This window comes from Furipterus horrens, unplaced genomic scaffold (assembly GCF_987537825.1).
Source record: "Furipterus horrens unplaced genomic scaffold, mFurHor1.1.pri manual_scaffold_2, whole genome shotgun sequence".
Lineage (NCBI taxonomy): Eukaryota > Metazoa > Chordata > Mammalia > Chiroptera > Furipteridae > Furipterus > Furipterus horrens.
In genome coordinates this window covers 37,405,100-37,432,072 of record NW_028327172.1, presented here as the reverse complement: position 1 = coordinate 37,432,072, position 26,973 = coordinate 37,405,100, and the positions used below count along the sequence as shown (strand labels likewise).

General features: G+C 47.7%; 1 protein-coding gene across 1 annotated transcript in view; it reads left to right on the top strand.

Moving 5' to 3' along the window:
• Positions 1-26,973, top strand: part of MICAL2 (microtubule associated monooxygenase, calponin and LIM domain containing 2) — a 205,382-nt gene that overhangs the window by 76,943 nt on the left and 101,466 nt on the right. The window contains exons 4-12 of the mRNA XM_090264022.1: positions 7,255-7,462; positions 10,769-10,885; positions 12,200-12,301; positions 15,559-15,714; positions 18,446-18,546; positions 22,871-23,128; positions 24,281-24,396; positions 25,201-25,327; positions 25,968-26,058. Coding sequence (XP_090120148.1) covers positions 7,255-7,462; positions 10,769-10,885; positions 12,200-12,301; positions 15,559-15,714; positions 18,446-18,546; positions 22,871-23,128; positions 24,281-24,396; positions 25,201-25,327; positions 25,968-26,058 — 1,276 coding nt within the window. The remainder of the gene's footprint in view (positions 1-7,254; positions 7,463-10,768; positions 10,886-12,199; positions 12,302-15,558; positions 15,715-18,445; positions 18,547-22,870; positions 23,129-24,280; positions 24,397-25,200; positions 25,328-25,967; positions 26,059-26,973) is intronic.

Here is a 26,973-nt window from a genome sequence, read left to right as displayed (position 1 = left end):
ATGAGCCTTCTCTTGCACCCTCTACAATCCTAGAACGTGGTCCCACCAGTCGTCAGCATCACAGCTGAGGCAGGAGAATATCGATACTCTAGCACAGAATGTCCCAAGGAAACCTGGCAGAAATACTACAGGATTGTGATCTCAAGCATGGACTCTGGGCTCAGCGGGTAGGGTCTCACCCTAGTTCTGTGACCATGGTCAAGTCATTGAACCTTCCCAAACTCCGGTTTTCTCATCTGCCAAATGGTGACGAATATGCCTAAACCAGGGTTGTTTTAGGAATAAAACAAGATGCATTTCTTATAAAGGGCTTAGCAACGTTTTTGCACATTATAAGCAGAAGTCAGTGGTGGCTTTGACTTTTAGTAAAAACGCTGTTACTACTATGAATACTGTTTCTACTATTGCTCTCCCCTGTAGGGGAAGTACAGGCACCGAAGGTGGGATGGAGTTGGCACTGTTGATTATGCCCTTTGACCTCTGAAGTGAAAGGACTCGTTGGTCTCTGCCATTGGCAGGGGGCCAGTCTGTGGGCAGCACCCACACCCTGACTTAAGGCAACTCGTGACTTGTGTGGGGAGATGCCATGAAGTATGAGCAGCACCCAGAGACAGGCCTCGAGGATTGTACTTAGAAGTTCCAAACCAGGGGCCTAATATGAGTGTACCTCAGGCCAAGGCACAGAATGTTTGCAAATGAAACCATCCTCACAAATCCAGCTCCTGTGGTCCCTGTTTGCAGTTACTCATAAGAAGAGGGCACTAGCTCAGGCTGGAAGGCAAGGACCCAGAAGAATGGGAAGCTTCTTGGAGCAGTTTGTATTATATGAGAGCTGGCAGAGAGAATAGGGTATCTTCTTCCATTTCCTTTCTGTAAGTTTCTGAGGTTAGTGAGTGGCATGTAATTGTTATTCAGGAATACCTGGGTGTGACTGAGATGCAGGAGAGTCAGACTGGGGCAGAGACAGGTCAAATCAGATGAGATTTAGCTTTCTGCCCAGAATGGCCCTTAAAGTCACCACGAAGAGTCCCTGCCTGGCCATTCCCTCGCAGAGACTCCTCCATGGCTGGAGGTGACTGCATTTCTCTCAAGCGCCCCTCAGTGCTGTCCTGCAGGGCCGGTCTATGAGGCCAGGCCCCCATGCCAGCCCCACGTGCCAGCCCCACATAAGAGCACGTGGGTGGCTTCTTGGATTTGAAAGCTTCCAGTCCTGTGATTCTGAAGTGAGCTGTTTTTGCTTGTGGTAACCCAGTAACGGTCAGGGCTTTCCTGCCTGGGTTTCGATAAGCAGCTTGTCCTGAAAGCCCGTGAGACTGGAAACCACACCAGGAAGTGTGGCCGCACGTCCCTGGAACCAGAGCGATGCCCGGGAGATGGCCCGTGGGTCAGCGTGCTGGGAGGGCCACTGCTACCAGGGAGACGGCACCATGCGTGACCTTGTGTCGCTTGGCTCGTCTTGCCGCCCAGGCGCTGGAGAGGGCTAGCACTGTCCATGCCCAAAGCCGCTGCTGCCCTGCACCTGCCACCATGGTTTCCCAGGGCATACATGGCCTCTAGCTCCATCCGGCCTGTAAACGTCCACCCTGGGGAAGCAGAGAAGGCTCAGCCCGGATGTGGACGCAGGCTTAGCTCTTTTGTGCAGAGGCCTGTGCACTCAACCTGGACCCCAGCTCCGGGTAGGATACCGCTCTGCCCTCTGTGCAGGAAGGAGTGAAAAATGGCCTCTCTTCATTGACCACACCACCGAGGCCAGGCTTTACTATCAGACAAGCGGTTTCGAGCACAGGCCTTGGACCCACACTGCCTGGGTTGGAATCCAAACTTAACCACTTGCTTGGAGAAGCTTCTGACCCTCTTTCGTCGGTTTTTTAGCTCAAAATTGGGGATGAAAAGGGTCCCTGGAGCAAGTTGCTTTGCTTTTCTATGCCTCAGTTTCCTCACTTAAAAACTGGAGATGTTTCTGACATTTCATAGGTCAGCTGGAAAAATTAAATATGTAGAGGGATTAGGACTGTGCCTGGCAGGTGAGAGTGCTGGGCAGGCACAGTACAGGGCAGACGCTATCATCATCTTATTTAATGAGGCGCAGAGCCCGGGAAGCAGGCTCGTGGGCGCAGTCCTCACGTGCCTGCTGCCTCCAAGCGCTGGCTTTCTGCATCCCACCTCCCTGAGCGTGCGCACACAGAGGTCCCAAGGAAGTCGGAGGCCGAATTCAGAAACGGAAACCGTCTCCAGACAGCTAGACAGCTAACCCCTGGCTTAGCCCTGGCCCCCAGGGCAGCTCCCTCTGGGGGCTGAATCCTGTCAGCACTCCTGGTGCGGACCCAGCACACCCAGCCACTGTGGGGTGAGAGGTACATGTGTCATCAAGAAGTGGGTTATCATGGACAGCTGGGTGGGGACAGACTATGGGAGAGAGGGGAAGTGGGCAGGGCAGGGGAGAGCCATGGGGGAAAGATGGGAGAACTATCATAGAACAACAATAAAAAATGGAGGAAAAAGGAAGTGGGTCATGCTTGCGGGGGTTCCTCTGGGAGGGCACAGGTGTCTGTGTGATCTGGGCCACCCCAGCCCTGGGCCTTGCCTCTGGGCCAGTCCCCTCATCCCCTCTTCCTGCCCCTTGATGATAGAGAGCTCATTCTCTCCATGTGGTGCTCGTCTCTCTCTGAGAGCGAGAAGACCTAAGCACTGCCCAGCTTATCTACACAATGAATTTCCTGCTGGGGCTGGAGCTGCCCTGTTCCCCGTTGGGTGATAAATTTATGTCGCCTCACCACACAGACTGCTGACGTTCGTGCTGCTGATGGCCTTGACAGACCCCAGCTCCCCCAGCCTGGGTGAGAATCTGCAGACATAAACCCTGGCTGATGTGGACTGAGCATCCCGGTTAGGGACAGAGAGCCAGAACTAGGTGGGCGGTGAGGGTGTGGGATGGTCCTTCACCCATCACCTGTTTATTGAGGCCTCTTGTGTGCCAGGCCCCATGCTGGGCACACAGAGGGCACCCCACTGGCCTGGGAATCAGGGGCAGATAATTATAACATGGACGGCTTCCTTTGGGGGCAGCACTGAGGACAGAGCTGGTGGGAGGAGGGCATGGCCTAATTCGGGGCTCAAGGAAAAAGGCCTTGGGGTTGTTTTTGTGATAAGTTTTCTTTCCTGGCAATAATCATCAGCAGTGATAGCCCAGCTGGGCCTGGGAAAGGTAGACAGCATCTTGGGGTTGAGGTATCATAACCTTTGCATCCATGGTGTTTGCACCACGCTCAACATCCAGAGCATCCAGTGGACACACCAGGGATGCCCTCTCCTTTCCTGCTACTCTGCCCAGGCATGTAGCAGCCACGGTATTTGGCCTCTTGTCAGAACTCCGAGTTCCCATGTTAATCATAACAAGTGTGTTCCAAGAGGAGCTGGCCGGCGCTGCCAACAAGCCTTCTCTCCTGTCTTGATAACATCTGCACCAAATTTTCTCCTTTTATATAATTAAGCCCATTGGTATTTACTTAGACTTTAAATTATGGTATGAGTGGCATCTCTGAAATTTCAGGCCTGAAGTATAGGCTGGGGCCCAGGGAAGTGGGAAAACTGAGATTTCACCGATGGGATTTCAGGTTCAGCAGGGGAAGGTGGGATCAGAAACAGGGCACCAGCTACTGTTCGCAGCAGAAATGCACAGCAGCCCCCCACGGGTGGGAAGGGGCATCCTTCCTGGTCCCCGGGAGCAGTCCTGGGTCAGGCCTGCTGGGTAGAAGGAGGTAGGAGGGCTCCCCTCCTTGTCTTCCTGCCCTTCCTTGCCCCATGTCCTCCCAGCCTCTCTCCATCCCTGGCCCTGGAGTGACAGGACTCAGCAAACAGGAAAAGATACACTAACTGCAAAGAAATGCAGTGAATTCAAACTTAACCCCAAGCCAACCTCACAAGCGTTGGGGTTTGGAGCCTTGCTTTGAAATGCCTGTCATGGTCTGGCTATGTCCGAGAGCTGGAGGAGCTGCTTGGGATGTGAGATAAGAAGTGGAGCTGGGCTTGGGGGAGTTACTTCTCTCCAGTCAGCTCCCACCAGAAAAGCAGCCAAAGGATTTGCACACCGCTCCCAATGTCTCTGGAGTGAGCTATATCCCAGCAGTGACTTCATTTCCCCCGATGGGGTTTCCACAACCTCTTTGGAAGTTTCCAACCAATAAGCCCCACTGACTGTGGTGTGGGAGCTTTGATATGCTTGTTTGCTCTTTCCCTTTGAGACCCTGGAGGCCCCAGATGAGTGAGAACTGGATAATGGTATATTTGCTAGAGGAAAGAGAATGTGTTTTTTTAAGATAAGGGAAGTTTCTAGATGCCTCTGCAATGTCAAGCAATGAGGAGTGGGTGCAGATCTCCTTCCCTGTTGCCTTGCTGGGAGACCCTTAGTTATTTAGACACCCCCAGGCGAACTCTTAGCTCAGGAAGTTGCCTCAGGGGCTGCCTGGGAGTAGGGTGGGGGGGCTGTGTAGGGGTGTCTCTGATTGTCTCTGCTAGATTGCTGCCCTTTTCTGATTTTTTTTTTTTTTAATTCACTATTGGTGCTCCTGATAAGGTTTTGTTTGAATAAAGGGCTTTTGCCCCTGTATACTAGCTAGGTCATTATGTGTCTTCCATTGTCTCTGAAGTGGCTGTAGCTTCCTTGGGAAAGTTCTACATCACAGTGTCCATTAAGACCTAGCATGGGACTAGCACAGAATCCTGTTTTTCACCTCTGCCCACCATGGCCCCGGTGCCTAGAGGACCAACGTCGCATTCCCACACCTGCCAGTAAGATCTTCAGCATCTGGCTCCAGACAAACTCTCATCTCTTTCCCTCCTTTTCTTCTTTCCCCAAAGTATCCTCTCCATCCACCTATAACTTCTCTTCCTTTCCCTGTCAATGGGCCATCCCTCTGCTGAAATGTTGTTTCTTCTTTTTATTCCCGGCAAACCAGACTCAGTACAACATGGTGTGCTCTGGAGTGAGAACACCTGCGTTTGAATCCTGGCTCTGCCCCTTCCAATCTGCAACGCGATGGGCTAAATACTTAGCTGCTTTGTGCCTCGGTTTTTCTATCTGTGAATTGGGGTAATAATAGTTCCTCTTAGATTTGTTGTGACGATTAAGAGCAAAAACACGTAAGCCACTTAAGTCAGTGTCTGGCACGTAGTAAATGCTCAACAAATGTAGGCTGTGGTGATGGTGATGGAGGAGGAGGAGTTGGGGATGATAGGGGTGGTAATGGTCATTTTTAAAGACCTTTTCTGTGAAGTCTTTTTCAGCTTACTAAGTAGGTTTAGCTTTCCCCCTCTGGACTCCAAATAGAACTAACCACATGGGGTCCTAGTTATTTATTTCACAAGTCTGAGTCTGCCTAGACTGGGAGTTCCTAGGACCAGGTCTCAGCAATAAGAATAACATCAAATTGGAGAGTATTATGCTAAGTGAAATAAGCCAGATGGCAAAAGATAAATACCATATGATCTCACCTAATATAGGAACGTAATGAACAAAGCAAACAAATGAACAAAATAGAATCAGTGGCATGGAAACAAGGAACAGACTGACAGTGATCAGAGGGGAGGGGAGTGGGGGATAACAGGAGGAAGAACGGGAAGGGTCTAGTCAAGAAACCAGTATAAATGACCCATGGCATGGACAACAGAGTGGGGATTGACTGTGGAGTGGGGGTTGGGTGAGGGGGGACAGAGCAGTGAAGAACAAAGAGCAATCGGGGAAAAAATGGGACAACTGTAATAGAACAACAATTAAAAAAAAAGAAAAGAATAACATTATACTAGTGTGTGTCGACCTTGGTACCATATGCTTTTTTCTCATATAATTGTTTTAATAAGATATAATTCACATGCCATAACATTTACCCTTTGAAAGTGTGCAGTTCAATGTGCAACCCCACCAGTATCTAATTCCAGAACATTTTATTTCCATGAACGCAAAGCCTGCATCCATCGGTAGCCCACCATGTCCCAGCCCCCTCCCCTATATCCTTGTAACAACTAATCTACTTTCTGCCTCTCTTGATATGCCTATTCTGAACATTTCATATAAATGGAATCATACAGTATGTGTCTTTTTTTTTTTTCTTCACTTAACAATGTTTGCAAGGTTCATCCATATATTGGCACTTTATTCCTTTTTATAGCTGAATAATATTGTATTGTGAGGATCTACCACATTTTGCTTATTCATCAATTAATGGACACTTGAGTTATTTTGGCCGTTATGACTAATGCTGCTATGAACATTCGTGTGCAAGTTTTATGTGGATATATGTTTCATTTCTCTTCAGTATAAACCTAGTAGAATTGTTGGATCCTGTGGTAACTCCATGTTTAACTTTTCAAGGAATGACCAAAGTATTTCAAAGTATTCACACCCTTTTACATTCCTACCAGCAGTGTGTAAGGGTTCTAGTTTCTCCACATGCTCACCAACACTTGTTTTTTTCTGTCTTCTTGATTATAGCCATCCTAGTGGGTATAAAGGGCTATCTCACTGTGGCTTTGATTTGCATTTCCTAGATGTTGAGCATCCTTCCATGTGCTTACCAGCTATTTATATATCTTCTTTAAAGAATTGTCCATTCAGATCATCTCCCTATTCTTTAATTGGGTTATTTGTCTTTTTATTGTTGAGTTGTAAAATTCTTTATAATATATAATTCCTTATCAGATATATGATTTATAGATTTTTTTCCATCTGTGGTTTGTCTTTTCACTTTCTGGATAGTAACCTTTAAAGTACAAAACTTTTAAATTTTGATGAAGTCCAATTTACTTCTTTTGTTGCTTGTGCGTTTGGTATCATATCTAAGAAACCATTGCCTAATCAAGGTCCCAAAGATGCACCATAAGCTTTATAAAAGCAATCTTATTTTTAATAGCCTTACAAGGAAAGAGTAGCAGACCCATTTCACAGATGTGGAAACTGAGAAGTCAGATGCCAGAGCTGGGACTTAAGCTCAGTTCAGTCTGACTCTAAACCTCGCATATATCTAACTGTGCGTCTCCCCAAGTCCCTTTACTTGTGCGTCTCTCACAGGCTCAGCACCATGCCTGGTGCACAGGAGGCCCATAGCTAACAAACATGGATAGATGGATGGCAGGTCCTAACAGGTGCTTGGTCTGCACGTGCTGGTTGATGTGGGTGGATGGAGGGTTGCTGCTGACTGTGGGTTGGTGTGTACAATGCTAGAGGTCACTGATTGTCTCTTTCCTCTCTCACGTCTGCAGTGTCTCATCATCGGGGGAGGACCATGTGGTTTGCGCACTGCCATTGAACTTGCCTACTTGGGGGCGAAAGTGGTTGTGGTGGAGAAGAGGGACACGTTCTCCCGGAACAACGTACTACATCTCTGGCCTTTCACTATCCATGACCTGAGGGGCCTGGGAGCCAAGAAGTTCTATGGAAAGTTCTGTGCTGGCTCCATCGACCATATCAGTGAGTGGAGCCAATGGTGGCACCCCATGAGGGGAGGGGAGGGGGCTGACCTTGGTAAACACCTCTCCACATTGAGGAGTCCCCAGAACATTCCATCTAGAACGTCCCTGGGAGCTCCACACATCCACCTGGCAGATATTTAGTGAAGGGCCTATCTTGTGCCTTGGGCCAGGCCCTGTGTGATGCTCCACTAGGCTGTAAGCACCGTGAGGTCAAGGACTATGGCATGTCTTATTCACCAGAGTATCTCCAGAGCATAAAAGAGTGTTTGTCACATAGTAGATGCTCAATAAACTTCTGTTGTGTGAATGAGTGAAATAGGGAAAACTGAGGCAGAGGTAAGTAACATAGTCTGCACTCTTAGAGAGCTCACTGAGGTTTTGTCGAGAATAAAACATGCTTTAATAGAGTAGTCAGATTTGCTAGAGGAGTTCAGAAGAGAGAGCCACACAAAAACATTCAATGGGCCAGGCTATTGAGGGCCTCTTGGGCAAAGGAGTATTGCCAGTTCTGGGGAACCATAGGAGCTTTTAGAACAGAGGAATGACACAGATAGATTCCATACCAAGTTTCCTTGAGCTTTAAAAAGAGAGGGCATCATGATGGGAGTTTACTCAGAAAAGGAGGGGGAATAGAGGACATGGATTTCAGGTCCTGGACCATTCCTGAATGCTCAAGCCTGGGTGTCTTGAGGCAAGATCTGTGCACAAGCTTTGGGAGCACAGCCTCCCTCCTTCCGTAAAGGACGGAAGTCTTTAGCCATTTTATATACAGCAACCATGACTCATAAAAGTTAGGGCAGTTATTACTGGGGAGAGTTCAAGGGTTTGAATAGATTTGGGTCCAAAATCTGTCTTGTCCATTTTTCTTTTTGACTTGGATCAAATTCCTTCTTCAAGCCCCAGTTTTGTGTCCCATAAATGTGATTAATGTCTGCCTACCAGGATTGCTGGAGAGGATTAAATAAGGTCAAGTTTTTAATGTGCTAATCACTGTACTATACCTGGTGCATAGTAGGTACATAGGAAAAGCTTAACATCTAATGATGTACAAGGAGCAAGAAGCAGTCTGAGTTCCCAAGCTTCAGAATTCAGAATTTGAAACATGGACCAGAACTAATAGGAATGGGTATGGAATTCAAGTGGAACTGACTGGAGAGAATTATCAGCTACATAGGGTATAATTTAGTGTCAGATACAGGAGAACTTAGCAGCAGCCCCAGAGTTTATTCCTGCTCTGAGATGGGAAAATCCCATGAGTCCATTGGAAAGTAATTTGGATTTGCCCAGAAAGTGGCAGTGTCAGCTTCCAGGATAGTCCCAGCACCCATGGAAGAATGTGTGTTTGTTACCAATTTAGAACAACAATTTAGAACAACACTGGGCACCACTTTCTCATCAGTCTCTCCTAAGAGGCAGAGCTGGGCACCCGGAGGCCTTGTGAGGACCCCAGGGCTGCTGGGCTGCCTTCCTGGCCAGGAGCCCCTCTCTGCCCCATTGAGGGGGCTCCCAATGAACGCCTGGTCCTTGGAAACATTCCAGTGTGCAGAAACACTGGCAGGATGCAGAACTGCAACGCAGACATTCAGAGTGATCATCGTCAAGGGCAGCCTCAGTACCTGTGAGGAGGGAGGCAGGGAGAATTTATTGAGCACCTGCTGTGTCCTGGAAACATATAGACTAGGAACTCTGAACCTGAAAGGAGAGGCCAGGCCTCCTCCACTGCCTGTTTCCAGGCAGGGGGTTGATTAGGTTATTTAAGCCCCAGCTGCTTGGCTTCCTTTCCAGGCAACCCCAGCTGTGTCGTGAACCTCAGCATTGCTCAGCAGTTCTCAACTTGTCCTGTGTCAGCATCTTCCTCCGGTTCCCACCGCAGCTGTTCCAGACCTCCACCACAGCCTCCTCATTCTTAGCAGATGGCCTCCCTCCTATGCTTTGGGGAAGAGAAGCCACTGGCAGGCACTCCCCATTCCAGCCCCACTCCTTCCTCCTCCTCCTGAGGGCCCATTCCTTCCTTTCAACTCAATGTCAGAGGCAGAGCTAGCCACCTCCTCTCCAACTCCAGACCCTCTTGGATTCTTTCTCTCCTTTTCACCTGCCCCATCACTTAGCCTTCCTGTTTCCGACCTCACGCTCCTTCTCCAGTCCTTTTCTTGTTCCCATTACTTTTCTTTACTTACATAGTATTTATTCCAGAAAGAAGAGATATAGACTTTGTCTATACTTCCCATTCATGCCTCCTCCCATGATAGTTTGATTTCTCCCTTGCCACTGAGCTCAAGGGATTTTCACCAAAGTCCCCAGAAGCTCCCTAACTCCCAGGTGCCCGGGCCCCCTGCAGTTTTCCTATTCCCTAATCTCTCAGTGGGATGTGGTGTTCTTGGTCCCTCCTCTCTTAGCTTCAGGACTGCAGCTCAGGCCTGTTCTGCTACTCCTCTTCCCCGCAACCACCATGCCCTGCCCCATCCTGGGTACCTGTGTTCCCTCCATTAGAAGTGATATTCCGTAACTCCCGGACCTAGCATGGCACCTGGCACATTGCAGATGTTCAATAAGTGTTAAGTGAACAAAGCCCACGAAATACAGAGGGACCCACAGAAAGTTAGAAGCTGTAGTCTACAGAAACATATTTGGAGGCAACCCTGTTTTGGCTAGATAGTAGGGGACAAAATAGAGAAACAAGGCACCACACATTGGGGGAGTTTCGGAGAGTAGGTAGGAGGTGGAAAAGCATAAGCTCAGCTTTGTGGAGAGAATTGCGCTCCCCACCCCTTACCCTGGGCAGCTGAGAGCTTAGGCTTGGGTCCCCAAAGAATGAGCCAGCTGATGGCTGACTTTACTTATGGTCTTTTACTCTCTCTCCCTTCTCTACTCTTCTTTCCATCTTTCTCTTACCAAACCCATAGCCCAAATCCAAAAGGAGGCAGGAAAGAGAGCGCCTTCATCATTATAGCATATTTAACAGCCAGAGCACAGTCTTAGAATCAAACAGAGCTGGGTCCACATTCTAGTTTAACTACCCTGTGACCTTGAGAAAAATCACTTAACCTCATTAACCCTCAAATTCTCATTTATAAAATGAGTATAATTATCCCAAAGGGCCACTGTAAGGGATAAATGAGAAAACACTGTAAGGGTTAAGTGAGAAGGCTCAGAGTACTTGACACATAATTATTGCCCAGTAATGATCATTATTGATATATTGATATGCTCAGAGGTCATTGAGCAGTGATTATGTAGTAGTCTATGTGCAGGAGGCACCCAGGCATTGCTATTGACAGCTCATCTTCCCCTTCCTTTCTAACAGGTATTCGTCAGTTACAGCTCATCCTATTCAAAGTGGCCCTGATTTTGGGAGTTGAAATCCATGTGAATGTGGAGTTTGTGAAGGTTCTAGAGCCTCCTGAAGATCAAGAAAATCAGAGTACGGTTTAACTTTCCTCTTTTGTCTAGAAATCAGATATTGCAAAATGGAAATTACACTTGCAGCTCTCAGGGGACATTTCTGTGACAATTATTGTTACTGGGAGCTGTTTGGCATGATTTCATCAATGGAGATTGTACTTTTTTTGGACCGTTGCAGTACCTTGAGATTTGCTCTTCAGCTCCCAGGGGATATATTGTTAAACCATTAAACCTGTAATTTGATTACTGGGCCACTAGGAGGTGGTACTTTGACAAATGAAATCAAATCAGAAAGTAGAGTTCAGATTTGGTTGTCTGAGAGTTAATTCACATGCTCTTCAAGCTGTTTGTGTACACACACAGATATGTAAATACACTTGTACTCTTATGATATTTTTAAAATCTAGTAAAGGTAGTGAAGTTTCTAGAGCATATATGAAATAAATATTGAAAATATTATTTGGTATATAATATTTTAATCTTTTAAGTATTTTAAGTATAATTTACAAATCATAAAATTTACCCATTATAGTTATATCTTACGTAGTAACCTTCCCCCATTTTTTTAGTATGTTTATGTAAGTTCTGATTTTGTATATACCATGTTCAAAGAGTTTATTCATGATGCCACTGCATCTTATTATCAAAATATTCTATTCCTGGACAAGGCTTTGAGTCTTGAGGCAGGTAGTGTCAGAGATCTCATAGTTTCACACACAGGCTACAGCTCTGATTTCTCCTGTCTTAGCCCAGGATATTGAGAACTTAGGGGAGGCGTTAGTTGGCTTTTGTAACTGGGCATCCATTAAAATTTCAGAGACCTGTGTGCTCTTAATCTTTCCTAGACCTCCAGTAGATCTTAAATTCTAATTATGAATAACCATCCAGGTTTCACCTGAAAATGGCTTCATGAAGACTGTGTGCTGCACAATGCAATAGTTTGAGCATAATGAAGCAGCAACTCAAAATGGTTTCATTACACCCTGCACATCCTTTTGGATCTGTTTAGCCGTGGGAGGGTATTGAGAAATGTGGGGAATATAAAGAGAACATGGTAGAATCTGGTGAGACTGGTTTGGGAATCACTCAGGGTAGACTCCAGGCCTTTATAGAAACCAGTAAAACCAACCATAGATTTGGCACTGCTGGTTCATGGAGTTGGCACTGCCAGTTTACTTTGTCTTGAATTGAACTAAAATAAAGCCAGAAGGACTCCAGATTCCAGTTTTTCCTCTGGAGGTTCTGTCTGGGGTGCCTAGACCCAGTGGCATAAAATCATTTTCTCTTCCCACTGCTCTCTGTGCCAACTCACCACATTTTTCTGTCCTGGTAGAAATTGGATGGCGAGCAGAATTTCTCCCTGCAGACCACTCTCTGTCAGAGTTTGAGTTTGATGTCATCATTGGTGCCGATGGCCGGAGGAACACACTGGAAGGTAAAGACTTTTTTCTTGGGGCTGAGGATAGAGAGAGGAATGGGAGGGGTTGTATTGGGAAGGGGGTGGAGAAGAGCGGGCAAGGTGACAGGTGCCAAAGCTGGATGGGGTCTTGATAGAAGGGCAAATCGTCCTGTCGTGCCAGAGGTGAGCGTTTAGAGAGCAGCCATTTAATTCTCTCTGAACCTTGTGTTTTACAACCACAAGGTATGGAAAATAGAACCCTGTTAGAGCATTGTTATAAGGGCTGAGAAAGGACTCCTATGTAAAAATGCTTTATGAAGGTAAAGCATTTACCTTTATAAGGAAATGAAAAGAAATAACATACATTTATTAGGCATCCACCAATGTTCAAGACATGATGCTAAGCACTTTCATACTTCATCTAAAAAAAAGCACTTTTTAATACTACTAATGGTATCCGTTTACTGTCCAGTATAATACTCAAGAAGGAGGAGCCCCTCTCTTTTCATAACTTGTAACCACATTCACCGCTAGGCAGTAAGATGAGTTTTGCCCAATCTGTCAAGGTGCAAAACTGCTTCTTTGAGTTCTAACATGTTTTCTTGGGTTAGGATCTAGTTAGGTTGAGAGGGGAACCACATTGCTAGGAAATGCCTTCTGTTACCTCCATCCCAGCCCCAGCTTGCACTAACTATACTAATCTGAGACCATGGGCTGTGGATAAAGTGGTCCCACATGGCATGTCTTTGACTAGGGGCAGGTCTGCTTTCTGAGCTTTCCATGCACAAGGGCTGCAGACTGCAGCTGTCTGACTGGGAAGGCACCTTCTCTGAGGATGGAACACACTCCCTGAAATTGGGCTGATCCTAGAGAATTCAGGATGTGAGGTCGGCCAGCTGAGACCCTTCCCACCTGCTGTGCAAACAGTACTTTTCCTCTCCCTTCACCTCCATACCTATCTCCTCCCCCTCCTGCAATCATAACCAATATCTGACAAAGAATTTTTAAGCTGCCCACTTGGATGTTGTGCTGTTAGAGTTTATGGGCCATTTTGATGGTTTGAGGAAACTGTAAGTCTGACTATTTGACAATCCAGGATCCATGCTCAGCTTGAAAATAGTTTGGCATTTCATGAACATGAAGGGTGAAATGGGAAGGAGGAGCCATGTAAGCAACTTAGGGTGAGGAAAGTAGACCAAAGCAGGGTTTCTCGATCAGCACTATTGATATTTTAGAGCAGGTAATTCTTTGTCATGTGTGCTGTCCCCCAGACATTGTAGGATGCTTAGTGATACCCCTGACTTCTACCAACTAGACATCAGTAGTGCCCTTAGCTGTGGCAACCAGCAATGTCTCAACACTTTGTCAAATGACTGCTGGGGGGCAAAGCCACTTGGTTATGAAATGCTAGACTAGAGAATGATAGCCACTTCTGACCGTTTTTGAGAAATGTCTAATGAAGAATGACTCAAAGGGGTGGGGATAGAGTAGAAACCCAAGATTTTTAGTCAAAGAAGTTTGGGAATCAGCATGAGGCTTGATTAAATGGTGAGGGAATGTGAGGAGAATTCCCACAGGAGGCTGAAGACCAAGGTTATGTCCAGTGAGTCTGCTTGTGTGATGAGAACCCTGAGTTAGAGTAAACAGCAGTGCCTGAGGCAGAGGGAAAATTCAGGACTATAGGAAGAGTCAGATGCTAAAAAGAAAGGGGATTAGGAAATGGTCTGTTGAGTGTGACTACCGCTTGTGTTTTTCTGTATAACCACTTGTGAGACTGTGGTTTATAATAAGGAATATGTCTATATCTACATCTATATCTATATCTATATCGATATCTATATCTATATCTTCATCTCTTTCTTGCACAGAGGTCCCAAAACCCTTGGGATTTCCTAAGTGATAAGAGCAATGGGAACATCCTCTGTTATATTAGGTCTCTTGTCCTCATGCCCAAAATACCTTCAGAGCCATAATGTGAAATATGTGCCTTTTTGTTCATAACAGGCCCATTTCAACCACATAATGAGGTGACTTTTGGAAATCACTAAAGATGGGGCGGGGACTGGTTGCCAGAGAGCCAACCATATGATTGGAGGGTTGGAACTTTCAGTCCCACCCCCTGACCTTCTGGAAAGGGTAAGGTGGTGGAGATTGTGTTCAGTCACCAGTGATCAGTGGTTTACTCAATCATGCCTAAGTAATGAAACCTTAAAAAAAATAAAAATAAAAAAAATAAAAACAGAAGGAAGAGGGTTGGAAGCGCTTCTGGATTGGTGAACAGGTGTAGATTTAGGGGAAATGTCATGCCCTGAGAGGGCTTGGAAGCTCCACATCCTTTCCCCATACCTTGCCCTATGCATCTCTTCATCTGGCTGTTCCTGAGCTAACTAGTAAGTAAAACGTTTCTCTGAGTTCTGTGAGGTCTGGAAAATTAATCTAACCCAAACAAGGGGTCCTTGGAACCTCCAGACTATTGCTGGTTGGTCAGAAACATGGGCTCCAATTGGCATCTGAAGTAGAGGGCAGTCTTGTGGGACTGAGCCCTTCACCTGTAGAATCTTATGCTCTATCTGGGTCTACAGTGTCAGAACTGAGATGAATTGTAGAGCCCCCAGCTGGTGCTCTAGAATTGCTTCTTGGTGTCGGGGGAAACCCATATTGTAATTAGGTATAGAATTCTTACTGCCATTACAAAGAAATTTAAATATAAACCATTGAAAACTATAAGGACCTCAGAGAATCACTGTACTACATTAATTGCAAGTTAGAATGCTCTTTGTTTATTATACATTTATTGAGTGTGTACTAAGTGCCAGTTACTGGGCTTGAAATAAAAAGAAAATTTGTTAAGGTTCCTGTTTCACAGGAATTCAACCTCATAATCTTACTTTCAAAGGGGGGGAAAGTAGTTTTAATTGTATAAGTTTCAGGTGCATGTAGGTCTTTCAGGAGGTTATCTAGCAACAATGCCTAACATATCTTTAATAGGATGCACCTATGACTGCCTGTTGGAGATCACTTTAGCCTTTTGTCATTGAAGCCTAACTAGGATAATGAGTCCTATCGATTTTAGACAAGGAAATAGTCTTGCTGACTTAGAAAGGTCTCTGGTGATGTGTTTCTTCCTTGGGTGCAAACCTTGGCCTTGCTGCCTGCCCCTAGTCTCTAGAGATCCAGAATTCTGTTTTTACTGACCCACGGGATGTCTAAGAATAGCTTTCTCAGTATAACCTTTTTCAGTTTTCACACCAAATCCAGAAGAAAGACCCACTTCTTCCCCTTTCCTTACACAGGGTTCAGGAGAAAAGAATTCCGTGGGAAGCTGGCTATTGCGATCACCGCCAACTTCATAAACAGAAACAGCACAGCTGAGGCCAAGGTGGAAGAGATTAGTGGCGTGGCTTTCATCTTCAATCAGAAATTTTTCCAGGACCTTAAAGAAGAAACAGGTGAGACTGTCACCTTTCTCTAAAACAGGCCTTTGTTACTTCCTAAAGTGCCCCTCGGAGCAGCTGACTTTCCCAGCTCTTGGGACTGGGATACTCACTCTAATTAAGTGGAAGCAGGAATTTCTCCTTATCTTTGAGGACAAGAGTGATTCTTGAGGGAAAGTTCTAGATGTTGTACGTGAGTATAGGTACACATTTATTTACTCAGGAAACATGTACTGAATGCCCATTGTGTGCTGGTACTGACTATAGTGGGATATAAAGTTGAGGCTGATAGGTCCCCACCCAAAGTGGATCCCTGTCCAGAGGGACACCAATGTTACCCATCCTCAGGTAGGTTGGTCAGCCTGTGTGGGAGATCAGCATGAGATTCAGGGAGCTCTCTAAGGGGGGAGCCAGTGACCTGTGGGTGATCCCTGAAGAAATCTAAGTGCTTTTGTGCAGTGTGCCAGGTGCCTTCCTCCTGGGGGATGTCTGGGGATGCCCAGGGACCTTGACACTTACCCAGGGGCATCTGTCCCCCAGGCGTGTGTCTTGAGGAAAGTATTCATTTATTTACTCAACAAACATATATTGAATGCCTACTAGGTGCCAGATGCTATTCAAGGGCATGAGATAGAGCAGGGGGCCAAACAAGCAAAACCCTACACTCAAGGCTTATTGTCTATAGAAAGAGACTGTCAACAAACACATAACTAACATGTCAGATGGTCTGTAAGGAGGGTGGGGGAAAACAAAGCAGGGTGAGGGGCAAGTGAGGGATGAAACGCCTGCTCCCAATTAAGTAACTTCCAGATTGTTTTCCTTTTTAACCCAATTCAAAAATATATATTTCTCCTGGAAAAGACAGTGTGACAATAATGTCAAATCTTAACAGTAAAAATAATCATCCACATCTAGCACCACCTAGCCCAGGATAGTCCTCATTTTCATGTACTTCTTTTCAGTCATTTTTCACCTGCATCCCTACTTTTTACATGGCTCTAGTTCTCATAGTGCCAGCGCTCTTTGTTATTCTGCTTTTCTCACTCGGCACCACAGTTTAAATATTGTCCCTATTGCTACCAGGTTGTCCTGATGGTCAGTTTGGGCAGGATAGTACGATAAGTGGATATATTGTCTCTGCTTAAGTATTTTTTAAAAAGATTTTATTTATTCACTTCTAGAGAGAGGAGAAGGGAAGGAGAAAGAGAGGGAGAGAAACATCAATGTGTGAGAGAAACATCAATCGATTACCTCTTGCACACCTGCAACAGGGACCTAGCCCACAACCCAGGCCTGTGCCCTCACTGGGAATCGAACCAGTGAACTTTTGGTTCACAGGCCAATGCTCAACCCACTGAACCACACCAGCCAGGGCTCTGCTTAAGTATTTTAAACCACAGAGCGGTAAGCTGGCTGGCTACATATTCTGGTATTGCGTTTGAGCAAAGAATCATTTTAATATCTTTAAATGGCCGAAGAAAAAAATCAAAAGAAGAATATTTTGTGACAAATTGAAAGTTATGTGAAACTCAAGTTTCAATGTCTAAAAATAAAGGTTTGCAGGCACGCAGCCATGCTGATTTGTTTGCATGGTGGCCTGTGGCTGCTTCACCACGGGCGGGGGCAACACAGACTGGAGGGCTCACAGAGCCCCTAATACTTGCTCTCTGGCCCTTTACAGAAGAAGTGTACTGACTTCTGATAGAGACCTTTCAGTTACTTACTGTTACAGCTAAAACGGCTTCTGTTGGATTATTTTGTTAAGATAGGTTTCTAGGAATGGGATGTGTTACTAAGCCAGACTCTGCCTCTCACAGTGATTTGTACCCATCGCATGACCCTCTGGAATTCAGCACAGTTGCATTATTTTATGTAAAAAAGTATTTCCTTCCAGCACATTATGTCCCTTTGAATGATTTAAGAATTCTCCAACCCTCCCTTCCCCTCAAAAACCAAGAAAATAAATACTTAAACGAACCACCAAATATAAATTATGACAGGACATTGAGTGTGTTTTTCCATAAATTTGAATGAGCTTCCTTTAAACTTCACTGTGGTCGTCACCTTTGGCCATTGTTCCACAACACTGCCCCTCACTCAGTGACAGCGATGAATTTCCTCTGATTCTCTGGGGGGCCCTCTGCATCTGTGGCTATTTCCTATTTAGTGGTAATAAAAGGTGTCCCTATGGCTACCCAGCATGCCTCTGTGCTGCCTGCTGATAAGTTACCTCGCATCTGTTCCTTCCTCTCCCTTGGAAGAAGCTAAGCCAGCGCGTCTCAGTCAGAATCACCTACCTGCAGGGTGTCTTAAAGCATGGCTTGCTGGCCCTACCCCCAGGCGGTCAGCATTGTGCCCTGGCATTTCTGTAAGCTCTTGGGTGATGCCGATGCTTCTGGCTGGAGTCCCCACTTGGAGAACCACTGAGCTAAGCTATCATCTCACGACATTGTTTTAAATGCAGAAACCTAGTCTACAAAGTGTTTTTGCAATGGGTGGAAAGTGAAAAATGATACAACCCAGCCCTCTAACCTGAGTTGCTCCTCCCAGGGAACCTGGGTTTTCCCACACAGTTGTGTTCACTTGGGTAAATTCTGGCACTTGGTTTTACCTTTTCCAGCCTCGTATGTCTCAAAAAGTCATCAACCATGACTATTCTGCAGGTAAAGAAAGAGGCAAAGTAAAGCTCCTGGCACATGAGGCACTGAGGAGGCAGTACTGAGTGCATGAATGCTTCTCTTTTCAGGAATTGATCTCGAGAACATTGTTTACTACAAGGACTGCACCCACTATTTTGTCATGACCGCCAAGAAGCAGAGCCTACTCGACAAAGGTGTCATCATTAATGTACGTATCTCTTGGCTGTTATGTCCTGTTTTCCCTCTGTGACCTGGGCTGGCAGCATCAGCAAGTGTAGGAGTCATCGTCCTGCCAGAAACTGAACAAGAGGGGAAGAGGAAGGGACCCTACCCAATTTTCTTCTACTTGGCTTTGCGTGAGTGTTGGATGAACAAGCCCACAACAATACACGGAGAGAGAGGCGTGTCTGCAGAGACCTGGGGAGTGGGGATGGGGCAGAGTCCCTAACCTAGGTGTTAGTGCAGGTCTTTACCCCGGAGAGATCACCTGAGTCTTTTTCTTCCCCACAACTCATTCAGCCCTGCCCTCTTTTCTGAAAGGTCACAGTCATTTGGAGGCAGATGGGGGCTTCTTGTCCTAGTGGGACACAGACACACTTCCCCTTGTGAATTCCACACCATAGCCTCCTCGTCATGGTATGGGGGAAAGCTCTTGTAGTCAAAAGGACTCGTGTTGAATCTTGGCTCTGCCACCTATTCCCTTAGGACCATGACTAAGCTGCCTAACCTTTCTGAACTTCAGTTTTCTCACCTTCAGAGTAGGAATAATAGTTTCTGTCTGAAGGGGTAGTTTGGAAGAGTATGTTTAAAAATGTATACTGAGCACCATACCTAGAACCATGCCTAGCACTGAGTGGATTGTAGATTCCCTCCATAACTTCCCCATCCACTTTGGACACCTATTTTTTTTTTTTTTTTTTTTTTGTCCTGCTGGCTCCCTGGCCTCTGCTTCCTGCCTTTGCATTTTCCTGCTGTGAAACAGAGAGCAGGGCTGGCAGGAGGGAGCGTGGAGTGGCAGGCCCTGGGCTGGAAGCTTCTGTGGTCGGGTGTCAGATGTTCAACCTTTCCAGAGCCCCTGCTCTTGCCACTGCCACTGCTGTGGCCTCCAGATAAGGATCGTGCAGTCCAGGCTCAGCCTGCTGTCTGGCATCGGCCTACAGCCTGGACAGCATGGTGACCGTTCACTGCTGCTTGTCAGAGAAGAATGTGTCTATCTTCTCACCAGCTCGTGCTGGCAGCAGCCGGTTGGCATTAGTAACCCAGCCCTCCCCTGGGCCTCCTCCACACTGGCCAGGTCTTATTTGAGAACTGAAGTTGCTGGATGGGAGGTATGAATGAAGAAGAGGGATTGAATGACGCTGACTAAGCACCACCAGCAGATGTGTGAGCAGTGGGCTCAACATCTGGTTCCCCATTGCTGGCCCGGTCTGGAGGAGGCAAGGTAGTGGCCCCTTCTTTCCTCTGCTCCACAGATGTTTCTTCCAAGTTGTGACCTCTGCTGGGGTGCCTGTGCCAGATAGAGAAGAACTATTTGGGGCCAGGGGTGCAGGTGCAGTGGGCGCCTTTGCGGGGGCGGGGAGAGATTGTGTCAGCCCACCTCTGGGGCATGAGGCAAAGTGTGACTTGGGTTTCCCATTTCACTGGCTGAGCACTCCAGCATTCTGGGGCGCTGTTTCCCTCGGGTCGTCCCCGGGCCTCTGGCTGGGCCACAACATGTTGTTTATGGTGACTCGATTCCTTAGCAGCTGTCAAAGCCCTTCCATCTCCCATCTCAGGCTCTCCATTGAGGAACAGGTGGGCGGGAATGACCCATTCTGGTCCCACATATCGTAACTATGGAGGAGCTAGGACAGATCCCAAGTCTGGGCTCGTCCTGACCAGGGCCTTTCCTCTCCCTCAGAGGCTTTGGGAGCATCTTCTGAGCTGGTGCTTAGGGGCCTCTAGGTATAATACATGAATTCTTATCTCAAAATTGAAGGCCGTAGGCTGGACATGGGAGAACTGGACACCCATGTGGTTCAGGAGCTCTGGCTGACCTCCAGGGCTACAGCTAAGCTCTGTAGTATTTGCATAAGCTGGGAGCTGAGCCACCTGTCCTGAGACACTTGAATTAATATTTACCTTGCTCCTGAAGGAATGGCAAGCCCTCTCTGCCTTCCTCTCCTTATGTGGGTCCCCTTCTTCCTAGAGGTACAGAGAAGATGTTGAGACCATCCATGTTTGTTGAGTGATTGACCTGCTTCCCCATCTAGTCCTGCTGGTCTCTGGGCTTCTTTCTGTGGCTACTGAAGGGAGAGGAAAGTTTTTTCCTCAAGAAACCATGCCTCTGGGCTCCCAATTGTGTCCACTTTGCTCTCTCCCACGGGAAAGGTGGCCCACCCCCCAAAACCCTGCCTCTGCTGGCCCATACACATGCAGGCTAGAATCCCAGAATGCAGTGGGCTTGGTCTCACCATGATGGGAGCTTGGTTGCCAGGTGCACGAGGTGGATGCACATCAGAGCTGATCTCGCAAGGCTGAGTCCACCCTCATTTGAAGTATTGGACAGGCACTGCCTGACCTTTGCTCTGGCCTACAGCATCTTTTCAGCTCAATACTTGGCGTAACTATTCTTCCCATTGTATTACCCACCTGTGCTCATTTTTGCTGCTTCCTTCTACTGCCTCACCTGTCTATTTAGTATTCAGCCTCCCTTCAGTACCCCAGGCCTATGGAAAATGGGGTCCCAATTCATTCCCCTGTTATTATCTGAATTTAGAACTTCTTCCCCAGGCCTTCCCCCTTTGCTGAGAGCCTCACTCCCACTTTTATCTTCTTTGTCCTTGTTTTTACCCCCTCCCTATGGTTCTGCTTCTGCCATCCACCCACTTACCTGGAACTTCCTGCCCTGCAAGTCCCCATGGCTCCTCCTAGCAGCCCCAGACCAGGTGGACTGTCATGCCATGCATCCTGGGGGCCTGTCCTTTTGCCATGTCCCCACACTCTTGCTTGGGGCATCAGCACCAGACATTGTACTGTGTCCACATTCACCTGTCCCTCGTTCACCTCAGGGGTACTTGCAGCATGTTTTGAAGAGGGGTTTTTTGAGACCTGTCTATTCATTTTTCCCTATCTCATCTCCACACCTTCAAGGGGGGGAAGGGATGATGTAAGTGTAGGAACAGGTAGGAGAGAGGAACTCAAATAACAGGAGCTCCAGCCTGGACTCCACAACCTGACAAAGGGCTCCTGGGCCAATGCTGATGCAACCTGAGTGACGTGCCGTGGGTGTAGAAATACTAGAATTCCCGGAACAAGGTGTTTGAAATCATGGCTGTTGGGAAAATTGACCCTGTAGGTCGCTCTGTTTGTAGATGAGGTTATGCCTTCTCAGACCTTTGTAAATGTTCTTGCGGGTGCCTTGGGCAGGTCCAGGCTGCATTTCACCATATGCTGCATTTCATATCATCATTATTGAGAACAGAAATCCCATTCATCAAGCACTTCCCACATGTCAGGTATTAGGCTGGGGATTTTATACAGTCTCATTTGGTCCTCACATGGCTCTGTGAACTAAATTTTGTTATTCTTATTTTACAAGTAAGAAAATGGAAAGTCAGAAAAGTGTAATAACTTGCCCAAAGTTACATAGTCAGTAAGCCCCAGAGGTGGGATTTGACCTGTTGCTCTCACTATCCCCAAGGCCTGTGTCAGTCTCATACACCCTAGTCCCTGCCCCCCCCCCCCCCGCCACCTCCCCAAGATGTGCACCTTCTGTGTCACCTTTTGGGAAATATAGTCTTTGAGTTCCTTAAGCCACAGGATGAGCAGATTTGACTCCAGTGCCCCTCCAGGAGGGGGGTCCTAGTCCTGGAGGCTCAGGTTTTCCCCACTCTGGGAGGAGGTGGAACAGTTAAGGCTGTGGGAGCCAAGCAGGGCTGTGGGTGCCCTTAGCCTGTTGAGAAAAGGAGTAAGTGGTTTTGGAAAGAAAGTTTGAATTACGTCAAGCATCCATTTCTTTTCTGGTATGTTTGACCACTAAAGACAGTGTACCTGGACCACATTAGCTTAGCTTCGTTCGTTATAAAATCACTGTTTTCTCTTTTAATTTTATTGATGTTATCACGAGGAACAACCATATGAAATATGCTCTGTATTTGCTACAAGACTATTATCATGGACACTGTTCATTACAAGACAATGTTCTCTCTTGAAATCCTTCCATGAGACAGTTCTTTCAGAACTCAGCGCCAGGAAAAAATTGCCTTCCCTAAAGAATTTCTATGCTTCCTTCTTTCTGATAAGGAGAGCCCTGCTATATATCACATTTCCCTTTTGCCTTGGATGCCAGGAAACTCAATGCCAAATTGAATGCTTAATCACAACTTTGTTAATCCTCACAGCTAGCTGATTTCATTCCTCTTTCTTCCTTTCTGTTTTGATTGGCCTCACTGCACAAACCTGGTTCCAAGCCCTTCTGCAAAGAAGTGGGTGTGAATCCTTGCCCTGCAGAGGGGCGGGTTGCCACACCGTGCTCCTGTTCTTCCCCCCAGGACTACATCGACACGGAGATGCTGCTGTGTGCAGAGAATGTGAACCAGGAAAACCTGCTTTCCTACGCCCGCGAAGCTGCAGACTTTGCCACCAATTACCAGCTGCCATCTTTAGACTTTGCCATAAACCATTATGGGCAGCCCGACGTGGCCATGTTTGACTTCACTTCCATGTATGCCTCGGAGAACGCGGCCCTGGTGCGCGAGCGTCAGTCACACCAGCTGCTCGTGGCCCTGGTGGGCGACAGCTTGCTTGAGGTACTACTGCCTGCATGTGGACCGCCCTCGCTGCTGCTGGGAGATAGATCCCTGTGTTTATGTTCAGCTGCAGCACCTGCTGTCATGCGCCGGGGTAGGACAGGCCCTCCACCAGTTGGCAGGACTCCACCACGCCCATCCTGGCCTCAGAGCCTGCCCTTGCAATAAATTCATGGGAGCTGATCCTGTCTGTATCGGCCAGAGAGCTTTCTCTTCCACCTCGGGGTTCTTCGGGGCTGACCTTTTTGTTGAAGTGCAAACTTAGGTGGCCTGGTCTGTACTTACTGACCATCCTGCTGAGAACATGGGGAACCTCAGCTGGGCTAAGATCCCTTCCTCATGTGGGTGGATCTTTGTGGCCTTTCAACACTGAGATCATGTTGGATGCAAGTCCAGTTTCTGTTCATGGCCTCTCTGCTCAAAATTCTTCCCAGAAAATGGGCAAGTGCTGGGATCCTTAGGTTAAATAAATCCTTTCAGAAGGGATACATTTTCATCTTTAATGTAAGCACTAACCAAACTGTGTTTATATGTATTTATCCCAAGTTAAGCGTCAAATTCCAAACTATGCTTTGGGTGCACACAGGACAGTTGAGTTAGAACCAATCTTGGTGAGTGAATCCTTGCTCACCCTGTGTGTGCACTATAACCTCAGCGACTTGGTTAAGCGCTCAGTACCCCACCCCACACCCTCCTTCTCAGCTTCATCAGTACACACCTCCGTGACCTCTGCTATACCAACCAGATGGACTCTTCTCCCAGCAGGCTCCAGCATTTTCCAGCCACAAAGACTTTGCCCACTGTTCCCCCCACAACCCCATTATGTGTGTCTGGATTAAAATGAGAATCCTAACCATTCTTTAAAATCAGCATAAACGCAACTATTCTGTGACACATTCCCAATTTCCCTCCCGTAGGGTGAGGGCTTGCCTCTGTCTTTTTTGAGCCCCAAAGCAGTTTTGTGGTTCCTGTGTCATAGGACCCTTTACCTATGGCTTGTGCTGCAGATATTTGTATCTGTGGTGCCTCCATCACCTCTCCACCTGCCCGCTCTGCCTAGTGGGCCTGGCATTCAGAGAGCGCTGGATAGAATGGGACAGCAGGCTCGGAGTGGCTAGGATCAACCTGAACTTTGCATGTTTTCTTTTGCAGCCCTTTTGGCCCATGGGCACAGGCTGTGCCCGCGGCTTCCTGGCCGCCTTTGACACGGCATGGATGGTCAAAAACTGGGACCAGGGCACTCCTCCCCTGGAGCTGCTGGCAGAAAGGTGAGCATGGCTGGCTGTTAGGTGGCACCAAAATGAAGCCTCTGGCTTCTCTCATCTGCCTTCCTACATGTGGCTTTGATTTGATCATTGGGGTCCCCAAGGAAACTTTCTCCATCATGATCTACCTCCTTTAGTGACTTTCTCTGGGGGCCAGGACCATAGGTCCTAGATGCCAAAGAGCAATTTTCATCTGGGGTGGCCCTGAAGCCGGGGTTCTGGCACGGCTCAGTTGCACAGGAGCCTGAAGAGGTTTAGGAGAAGCTTCCATAAAAGTGCTGAGCGCCCTGCTCTGTTGGGAGCTGGGTTCTCTGATTTCCCCCCTCCCCCCAGCCCCCAGGCCTCTTCTGCTGCTGAGATCCCAGGCTTCCTCCCAAAACCCTGCTGTTGGCCACGTGGCTATGACAGCTGGTGGGCCCGGAGAAGTCAGGCCTGGTGGGCGGGGACAGGTCTTTGCTGGTCTTGGGCGTGGAGGCCTGTGGTCATGGGGGACAGGCCACAGGAGGCCGCTTGCCTCAGTGGCATTTATAACAAAACCACAGGTCACTGAGTTGCCAGCTCTGCCTGGGGAGGTGGCCAGCATTCCCACCTCCTGGACTCCTTCCTGCCTTCTCTCTGCACTTTTGAACTTCCCCTACTTTGCAGATCTCAAGAACCACAAGGGCCAGGCATTGCAGGGAAGGGTTATACAAACACGTCTGAGAAGTCCTTGAGAGCAGGAGAAGGGGAGTGGGGGAGGGGACAAAGGCCTCAGGCTTCAAGAGCAATCCCTGACCCCGTGCGCGCGCGTGTGCTGCCTCCTTCCAGAGAAAGTCTTTACCGGCTATTACCTCAAACGACCCCAGAGAACATCAACAAGAACTTTGATCAGTACACGTTGGACCCGGGGACGCGGTACCCAAACCTCAACTCCCACTGTGTCCGGCCCCATCAGGTAAGTCCTTCCCTGGGGTCTCATCTGGGTCACCCTGCACTGAGTGGTGGGAAGGAGGGGTCACCTGAAATCTTGGCACATCCCTGGGACCAAGGCCACCAATCCCTCTTGTCCCAAAGTTGAGACCAGTTCCCCTCTCCAGGAGATCCCCTCCCTAGGAGAGTCAAAAGAATGACAGAATCAGCATCTCTCTAGCCTACAGAAGAGAAATCGAACACATGTGAGTGTGTGTTCATATTTGTACATATATTTACATATATTTGTCACCATACGAGTGTTGGTAAGCATACCTCTCTCAAATAATCTATTCAGCCAAATACTGAGTCCTTTCCATCACCATCCTAGAGTCCTTTATTTTTCTCCCATTGACTGAAAGCCATATAGCCTCTTCAGTCAATAGCACAGAGTGGTGTGAATTTTAAAAATTAGCCAGTGACTTATATTTACCCTTGAGTGCTTCCACATCTGGGTGGATAGTTGAGATCCATTGCTGTCTGTCTTAGGGTTTCCTTGCTGAGGGTCCAGCGGTAGAGGAAAAGGGTGGCTGACACTAAGTAGAGAGTAGGTCAGGTTCAGAGGCCCCGAGACTAGAATTTGGGGGGAAACTGGTGGGCAGCTGTGCGGACTCTCTTGCTTGTAGGTGAAGCATTTGTACATCACTACGGAGCTGAACAAATTCCCTGTCAAGAGACTGAGCTCAATGAGGAGATCCGTCGGCCTCACCAGGCATGGTAAGTGACCCTCCTGGGACCCCAGTGTGGCCACTGGGAGGGGCTTTGCAGGGAAGAGGTCTGTCGGCTGTTTGGGGGTGGGGTGGCACAGGCCCTGCAGCCAGCCTGGCTCTGCTCCTCTCCTCTGCACCCCAGTTTCCTCTTATGTAAAAGCAGGACAGGGACACCCCTATGGTGTAATCATCATAAAGGAGTTCATATGTGTTGACCTCCTGGCATATTAAAGTGAACTGTGGAACTGCTTCACAGGGACTTGCTTTTCTCCCTTTCATTTCCAGTATGGGGGTCTCATCTCCCCAGCTGGACAACCTCCATGTGTGTGATCTTCCAGGGCCTGGCACAGTGCTGGGCACAAGGCCAGTGCTCAGTAGCAAAGGGAAGGGACGATTAAATTTATCCATCAGTTTGCTCAGGTCACTCTTGTACGTCCTTCCTGCCTTTGGGCCAACTTGGCCTTAACCAGCCACCCTGCCTCCCTCTAATTCCACATGTCCCTCTGCTGTTGCCCCAGAATCAGCCGTTCCACACAAACACAGCAGGTTTCCCTTGAGTCTTTTCCATGGCACCATCCTTTCTGTTTTCCTGCAATGCCTTCCTCTGTCTGGTGAATTACTAGACACTTGAAGAAGCAGCTCAAATGTACTTGCTTTGTGACTCTCTCTGGCGAGGGCCCCAGCCCTGGCAGACTTGGGGCAAACCTGCTCACTTGCTCCCCCTTCTTTGTCATTGTGGCACTATGTCATCGTCACCTGCTTTTGTGTCTATCTGCCCCCCTGGATGAGATGTCAGCAGAGTCCACGTTGTCCTTGCCTCTGTGTTCCAGAAGGGGTGTTAGGGATGCTGCTCTAGGAGAACATGCTTCCTGTTCCCGCATCCTGCCCTCCCATCATGCCTTTGACAGGGCTCCTTGCCTTG